Here is a 9,148-nt window from a genome sequence, read left to right on the forward strand (position 1 = left end):
AACTACAGATTGCCTGTCTAGGTTTCAAGGTCCAAACCACAGATTGCCCGCCAAGGTTTCAAGGTCCAAACTACAGATTGCCCGCCTAGGTTTCAAGGTCCAAGCTACAGATTGGTCGTCTAGGTTTCAAGGTCCAAGCTACAGATTGCCTGCCTAGGTTTCAAGGTCCAAGCTACAGATTGGTCGTCTAGGTTTCAAGGTCCAAGCTACAGATTGCCTGCCTAGGTTTCAAGGTCCAAGCTACAGATTGGTCGTCTAGGTTTCAAGGTCCAAACTACGGATTAACCATCTAAGTTTCAAGGTCCAAACTACAGATTGCCTGTCTAGATTTCAAGGTCCAAACTACAGATTTCTAGTCTGGGTTTGAAGGTCCAAACTACAGATGGTCTGTCTAGATTTCAAGGTCCAAACTACAGATTGCTTGTCTAGATTTCAAGGTCCAAACTACAGATTTCTAGTCTGGGTTTCAAGGTCCAAGCTACAGATTGCCTGCCTAAGTTTCAAGGTCCAAACTACAGATTGCCTGTCTAGATTTCAAGGTCCAAACTACAGATTGCTTGTCTAGATTTCAAGGTCCAAACTACAGATTTCTAGTCTGGGTTTGAAGGTCCAAACTACAGATGGTCTGTCTAGATTTCAAGGTCCAAACTACAGATTGTTTGTCTAGATTTCAAGGTCCAAACTACGGATTGTTTGTCTAGATTTCAAGGTCCAAACTACAGATTTTTAGTCTGGGTTTGAAGGTCCAAACTACAGATTGTCCGCCTAGGTTTTACGGTCCAAATTACAGATTGCCCACCTAGGTTTTAAGGTCCAAATGACAGATTGCCCACCTAGGTTTGAAGGTCCAAACTACGGATTGCCCGTCTAGATTTCAAGGTCCAAACTACAGATTGCCCGTCTAGATTTCAAGGTGCAAACTACAGATTGCCCATCTAGGTATGAAGGTTCAGACTACAGATTGCCCATCTAGATATTTAAATAAATAAATAAATATATATATATATATATATATATACATATATATATATATACACCGTATGTTGAAATACATTTTTATTACAAAATATATGAAAAATATTTTTAAAAATACATTTCAAATATACTATATGTCTTTAAAAATGCAAATCTGCATTTTTGGAATGGCATTTACAAATATATGTAAAAATATATGTTAAAATTACTTTTTTATATGTTAAAAAAAATCGGAAAAATATATTAAGAAATATATATATTTTTAAAACTATATATTTTTTAAATATATTCTTCAATTTTTGTTTCTAACAAATAAAAAAGTCATTTTAACATATATTTGTAAATGCATTCCAAAAGTGCAGATACATATTTAAACATATTGAATACGGCCAAAATTGTAGTATTTCAAATTTATGGCAATATATTTGATAAGAATATATTTAAAATATATTTAAAATATATTTTTCTTCCATGTGGGTCATGGGAATATCTGGAATGGGGTCACTGCCCCGGTGGTGGCCTTCTGGAAGAACAGTGACTGCCCAGTAATTCTTTTTTTTTTATATCCTTCATATGGAGGTGAATTTACACTGATAAGATTGTCAATGCTGCTGTCCAAAGGTGCCCCTGTGCTACTTCATCCAGAGTGGGGGCACTCTAATACAGGAAGTGTGTATTTGGCCAGATCACCAGGTGAATACTGTATAGAAGATAACTGATGCAGCCACCCAGGGGCGGACTGACCATTTGGAAACTCGGGCGCTGCCCGAGGGCCCGGGGTCAGTAGGGGGCCCCATGAGATGCCCTTGGTACCTTTTTCATAGGCTTTTTTGAGTTTGGGTAAGGACACAGGGGCCCCATGATCCCTTATTGCCCGGGGGCCCCATGAGTTGTCAGTCCACCCCTGGCCTGCCCCTGATATAGGTCCTCATTTGTGACCAGTGTTGCACATTATCACTTGAAGTGTCACATATTTAGCACCTTAACCCCTCGCCTACAGGGCACTTCTACCCCCTTCCTGCCTACCAGACACTTCTACCCCCTTCCTGCCTACAGGGCACTTCTACCCCCTTCCTGCCTACAGGGCACTTCTACCCCCTTCCTGCCTACAGGGCACTTCTACCCCCTTCCTGCCTACAGGACACTTCTACCCCCTTCCTGCCTACCGGACACTTCTACCCCCTTCCTGCCTACAAGACACTTCTACCCCCTTCCCGCCTACCGGACACTTCTACCCCCTTCCTGCCTACAGGACACTTCTACCCCCTTCCTGCCTACAGGGCACTTCTACCCCCTTCCTGTCTACAGGGCACTTCTACCCCCTTCCTGCCTACAGGACACTTCTACCCCCTTCCTGCCTACAGGACACTTCTACCCCCTTCCTGCCTACAGGACACTTCTACCCCCTTCCTGTCTACCGGGCACTTCTACCCCCTTCCTGCCTACTGTGCACTTCTACCCCCTTCCTGCCTACAGGACACTTCTACCCCCTTCCTGCCTACCGGACACTTCTACCCCCTTCCTGCCTACAGGGCACTTCTACCCCCTTCCTGCCTACAGGGTACTTCTACCCCCTTCCTGCCTACCGGGCGCTTCTACCCCCTTCCTGCCTACAGGACACTTCTACCCCCTTCCTGCCTACAGGACACTTCTACCCCCTTCCTGTCTACAGGGCACTTCTACCCCCTTCCTGCCTACCGGACACTTCTACCCCCTTCCTGCCTACAGGACACTTCTACCCCCTTCCTGCCTACAGGACACTTCTACCCCCTTCCTGCCTACCGGACACTTCTACCCCCTTCCTGCCTACCGGACACTTCTACCCCCTTCCTGCATACAGGACACTTCTACCCCCTTCCTGCCTACAGGACACTTCTACCCCCTTCCTGCCTACCAGACACTTCTACCCCCTTCTTGCCTACCCGGACACTTCTATCCCCTTCCTGCCTACCGGGCACTTCTACCCCCTTCCTGCCTACAGGACACTTCTACCCCCTTCCTGCCTACAGGACACTTCTACCCCCTTCCTGCCTACAGGACACTTCTACCCCCTTCCTGCCTACCGGGCACTTCTACCCCCTTCCTGCCTACAGGACACTTCTACCCCCTTCCTGCCTACCGGGCACTTCTGCATTCTTCCTGCCTACCGGGCACTTCTACCCCCTTCCTGCTGAGGCCAATTTCCAGCTTTCAGCGCTGTCACACTTTGAATGACAATTGCGCGGTCATGCAACACTGTACCCATATGAAATTTTTATCATTTTTTTGTGACAGATAGAGCTTTCTTTTGGTGGTATTTAATCACCTCGTGGATTTTTATTTTTTCTTAAACAAACCAAAAATCACTGAAAATTTTGAAAAAAAAAAGTTTTTTCTCAGTTTTTGTTATAAAATTTTGTAAATAAGTGATTTTGGCACTGATTGGCATTGATAGGTGGCACTGACTGGCACTGATGGGTGACACCGAAAGGCAACTCAGATGTGCACTGATATGTGGCATTGATGTGGCACTGATGGGCACTGACAGCTGGCATGGATGAGCACTGATAGGTGGCACTGCTGGGGCTGCACTGATCATCAGAGCACATTGATTATCAGTGCCCTGATGATCAGTGTAGATGTCCCCTCTGAGGAATGCCGATTACCGGCTCTCCTCTCCTCTGTCAGCGTGACAGCTCGAGAGGAGAGAAATGCCGATAACCGGCATTTCCCTATTTACATGTGATCAGCTGTGATTGGACACAGCTGATCACATGAACGAGCCGACATCTTCGGCTCATTCCGTGGATCGGTGATCCACCACCGCCAATCGCCGCACTGCGCGCTCCAGGAGCCGTGCTTGCACGGTTAGACGTCCTCTCAGAATGAGAAAACCACCTTGCGTCCGTCATTGGACTATATGGCGGGTGGGAGGCGGTTAATGTATTTATTTATTTATCATTTATTTATTGTTATTTATAGCGCTTCACAATCATTATTTATTGATTAAATTGCCCCTTTGGTATAAGTATAGGTGATAGCTGCTCGTGTATTTACATATATCTGTTAAGCGCAGGAGGAATTTATCCATATCTTCTGGAAGAACATTTTACCGACTTTCTATAGCTGATTGCCAACCTAGTGGGTAAGTACAAGGGGTTCAGACAGCATAACCAGCCCAGGGCCCATGAGGTCCTGGCCTCCCATCCATAGGAGCCTCCAGGGGTGGACTGACCGTTTGGAAACTCAGGCACTGCCCGAGGGCCCGGGGACAGTAGGGTACCCCATGAGATGCCCCTGGTACCTTTTTCATAGGCTTTTTTGAGTTTGGGAAAGGATACAGGGGCCCCATGATCCCCTATTGCCCGGGGGCCCCATGAGTTGTCAGTCCGCCCCTGGGAGCCTCCATATGTGACATGGAAAGTCCAAAAGTCATCCCTCACATCTGTTTTTTTTTAATTTTAATTAGACGTGCGATTTGTTTTTTTTAACGACTCAAAATTTGGACAAAATTTTTGTCACTCGGAGATTGGGAAGTGTCTGAATTTCTGACTCACAATAGCAACGAATTTCAAGGAATCCGAAAAAAATAATAACGAAATGGATTTTCTAAATTCAACCCTTGGGGAGACACAACCCATGGAAGTGACCCCAAGGCCCTGCGTGTCAGAAGGCAGACAAGTCATTGCCATGGCATGATTGACACAGTCCAGCTACGACACCCCAACCTGGTTCTCTGAGGTGTCGGAGGAGATGTTGGAGAGACACAATCCATGGAGGTGACATTAAGACCTGGCATGTTGGGAGGTAAACAAGCTGATGCCATGGAATGATTGGCACAGTTCAGCTACGACACCTGGGCAACAGTTCAGCCACGGGACCCGGTTTTCCAAGATGTCGTTTGTCACCCTAACAACATTAAAACTTGGGGAGACATGATCTTTGGAAGTGGCACTGAGGCCTGGCATGTCATGAGACAGACAAGCCAATGTCTTGGCATGACTGGCACAGTTGCGCTATGGCACCCTGACCTTGTTCTCCTTGCCTTTTGTCACCCTATAAACATTTAACCCTTGAAGAGACACAACCCATTGAAGGGACATCAAGGCCTGGCATGTCTGGTGGTAAACAAGCTGATGCCATGGCATGATTGGCACAGTTCAGCTACGACACCTGGGCCTGGTTATCCTTGTTTGTTGTCACCCTACAAACATTTAACCCTTGAGGAGACACAACCCATTCAAGCAACATTGAGGCCTTGCATGTCTGGAGGTAAACAAGCTGATGCCACGGCGTGATTGGCACAGTTCAGCTACAACACCTGGGCCTGGTTCTCCTTGTTTGTTGTCACCCTACAAACATTTAACCCTTGAGCAGACAATCCATGGAAGCAACATTAGACCTGGCATGTCTGGAGGTAAACAAGCTAATGCCATGGCATGCTTGGCACAGTTTAGCTATGGCACCTAGGCCTGGTTCTCCTTGTTTGTTGTCACCATACAAACATTTAACCCTTGAGGAGACACAATTCATGGTAGCAACACTGAGACCTGACATGTCAGGAGGTAAATAAGCTGATGCCATGGCATGCTTGTCATAGTTCAGTTACGGCACCTGGGCCTGGTTCTCCTAGTTTGTTGTCACCCTGCAAACATTTAACCTTTAAGGAGACACAACCCATGGAAGGGACATTGAGGCCTGGCATGTCTAGAGGTAAACAAGCTGATGCCATGGCATGACTGGCACAGTTCAGCTATGGCACCTGGGCCTGGTTCTCCGTGTTTGTTGTCACCCTACAAACATTTAACCCTTGAGGAGACACAATCCATGGAAGGGACATTGAGGCCTGGCATGTCTGGAGGTAAACAAGCTGATGCTATAGCATGATTGGCACAGTTCAGCTATGGCACCTGGACCTGGTTCCCCTTGTTTGTTGTCACCCTACAAACACTTAACCCTTGAGGAGACAATCCATGGAAGTGACATCGAGGACTGGCATGTATGGAGGTAAACAAGCTGATGCCATGGCATGCTTGGCACAGTTTAGCTATGGCACCTAGGCCTGGTTCTCCTTGTTTGTTGTCACCCTACAAACATTTAACACTTGAGGAGACACAGTCCATGGAAGCCACATCGAGGCCTGGTTCTCCTTGTTTTTTGTCACCCTACAAACATTTAACCCTTGAGGAGACGCATCCCATGGAAGTGACACCAAAGCCTGCCGCGTCAGAAGGCAGACAAGCTGGAGCCATGGCATCACTGGCCCGGTCCAGGTGTGTAGCAGTCTACGCCATCCGATCTGCAGATCCCGCTAACCTCTGGATCCAGAATCGCTCCTAATCTCAGCTGATCCCTCGTCCTTCCCCAAACACAAAACGGCATTATCCTCTGCCATGCTGCCAGCCAACCCCCTCCTCCCCTTCCTCCTCACCTGTCCCAGCCTGCATCGCCTGGACGTCTTTCTCCGGATCCTCTTTCCTGGAATCTACGGGCATGGTGGTCACTTTTTCCTGGCGATTCCCGGCCGCCTGGTGCGCCCTTCTCTCTGGGGGGAGGGGGATGGATCTGTGGATCTGTAGAGCTTAGTGCTGTCTCTGCACCCCTCCTGTAGAAGGAGATGGTCAGGAGGAGGCTGCGCACTGGCTGCTGGGAATTAGTGCAGCTCCACTGGCTGATAAGGAGCAGCGGTGCTCGTGATGCTCAGTCATTCTGCGTGATGTCAGCACAAGGATGCTGCTGCTGCTGCTGCTGCTGTTTTTTTTTTTTTCCTCCCATGCAGAAGGGGCAGGGTGTGCGCAGCCACTGCAGAGGAGGCAGGTGGAAGGAAGGGCCCCCCATGTGTCTCTTCCCAGCCTGTGTCAGTCTCCCGCTCGCTCCATTGTGTCCTTGCATCAGCTCGCCTCTCATTATTCATCCCGATTAACCCTTCGCTGAGACAGACAGGCCAACGCAGCCATCAATGCGCACCGGAGGGAAAAGATCTAAACTGATACAATGTATACGTCCTCGTCACCATAGACGGCCAGGAAAAAATGACAATGTAACAATTTCTAGGAAATCTGATATAAAACTATCTGTAAAAAAGTGGCCTAAGGGGGAGGCGCCTTTCGCACCTGCTCGTGAATGAGACTCCTGCTCGTGAATGAGACTCCTGCTCGTGAATGAGACGCACGCAAAATGCGCGTCGCGCTTGTGCTGCTGTTCATTGTTAATAGCTTCCCATACGCAGGCGTGCGTTTTTTCCGCACGTTGAAATGCTCCACAAAGGCTTCAAGATGCGCGGTTAGAAAAAAAAAAACCCGCGTGAAGCTCGGCGCTCGAGAAGCTACATCAGCTACTTTGGCGCGTTTGCCACGCATAAGCGACGCGCGTGACATCACGTTCTCAAAACACTTAGGTGTGAGTGCAGCCTCAGGGGTTTAATTACGGATGAGCTGCCAAAGGGTCTGGTATGGAATTCACGTATTTATTTTTAGGGGGACCCCATGCTGGTTTTTTCCCCCATTAAAGGTAAGGGTTTTCTATGTATTTTTAGGGGGGACTCCATTAACATATATACTAGACCCCATTAAGGATAAGGGTCTTCTATGTATTTTTAGGGGGGCCCCCATTAACATATATACTAGACCCCATTAAGGATAAGGGTCTTCTGTGTATTTTTAGGGGGGACCCCATTAACATATATACTAGACCCCATTAAGGATAAGGGTTTTCTATGTATTTTTAGGGGGGCCCCTCCTTATTTTTGCACAGGGTCCCCATTTACCCCCATTAGAGGTAAGGGTCATCTGTGTATTTTTAGGGGGGACCCCATTAACATATATACTAGACCCCATTAAGGATAAGGGTCTTCTGTGTATTTTTAGGGGGGACCCCATTAACATATATACTAGACCCCATTAAGGATAAGGGTTTTCTATGTATTTTTAGGGGGGCCCCTCCTTATTTTTGCACAGGGTCCCCATTTACCCCCATTAGAGGTAAGGGTCATCTGTGTATTTTTAGGGGGGACCCCATTAACATATATACTAGACCCCATTAAGGATAAGGGTCATCTGTGTATTTTTAGGGGGGACCCCATTAACATATTTACTAGACACCATTAACGATAAGGGTCTTCTATGTATTTTTAGGGGGGCCCCTCCTTATTTTTGCACAGGGTCCCCATTTACCCCCATTAGAGGTAAGGGTCATCTGTGTATTTTTAGGGGGACCCCATTAACATATATACTAGACCCCATTAAGGATAAGGGTTTTCTATGTATTTTTAGGGGGGCCCCTCCTTATTTTTGCACAGGGTCCCCATTTACCCCCATTAGAGGTAAGGGTCATCTGTGTATTTTTAGGGGGGACCCCATTAACATATATACTGGACCCCATTAAGGATAAGGGTCATCTGTGTATTTTTAGGGGGGACCCCATTAACATATTTACTAGACACCATTAACGATAAGGGTCTTCTATGTATTTTTAGGGGGGCCCCTCCTTTTTTTTTGCACAGGGTCCCCATTTACCCCCATTAGAGGTAAGGGTCATCTGTGTATTTTTAGGGGGGACCCCATTAACATATATACTAGACCCCATTAAGGATAAGGGTTTTCTATGTATTTTTAGGGGGGCCCCTCCTTATTTTTGCACAGGGTCCCCATTTACCCCCATTAGAGGTAAGGGTCATCTGTGTATTTTTAGGGGGGACCCCATTAACATATATACTAGACCCCATTAAGGATAAGGGTCATCTGTGTATTTTTAGGGGGGACCCCATTAACATATTTACTAGACACCATTAACGATAAGGGTCTTCTATGTATTTTTAGGGGGGCCCCTCCTTTTTTTTTTGCACAGGGTCCCCATTTACCCCCATTAAAGGTAAGGGTCTTCTGTGTATTCTTAGGGGGACCCCATTAACATATATACTAGACCCCATTAAGGACGTTTCTTTTATGTATTTTCAGGGGGGCCCCTCCTTTTTTTTTTGGACAGGGTCCCCATTTACCCCCATTAAAGGTAAGGGTCTTCTATGTATTTTTAGGGGGGACCCCATTAACATAAATACTAGACCCCCATTAAGGATGAGGGTATTCTATGCATTTTTAGGGGGACCCCATGCTGTTCTTATTGCATGATATCCCCTTGACTCCCAAAAAAGATATGTATTTTTAAGAGGCCCTCCACACTTTTTTGTGGGGGTCCT

The 9,148-nt window shown here is 46.9% G+C and overlaps 1 protein-coding gene across 1 annotated transcript in view; it reads right to left on the minus strand.

The window, feature by feature from the left end:
• LOC149473415 (uncharacterized) overlaps positions 1-6,659 on the minus strand; it is a 59,976-nt gene extending 53,317 nt beyond the window's left edge. Inside the window, exon 1 of the mRNA XM_089678628.1 lies at positions 6,386-6,659. Within this exon, the coding sequence (XP_089534754.1) occupies positions 6,386-6,449 (64 nt within the window). The 5' untranslated portion in view covers positions 6,450-6,659. The remainder of the gene's footprint in view (positions 1-6,385) is intronic.
• Between the last annotated feature and the right edge of the window lie 2,489 nt (positions 6,660-9,148).

The sequence above is a fragment of the Staurois parvus genome, unplaced genomic scaffold (genome assembly GCF_062004578.1).
Source record: "Staurois parvus isolate SC_StPar_1 unplaced genomic scaffold, SC_StPar_1.0 ptg000016l, whole genome shotgun sequence".
In the NCBI taxonomy this organism is placed as follows: Eukaryota; Metazoa; Chordata; class Amphibia; order Anura; family Ranidae; genus Staurois; species Staurois parvus.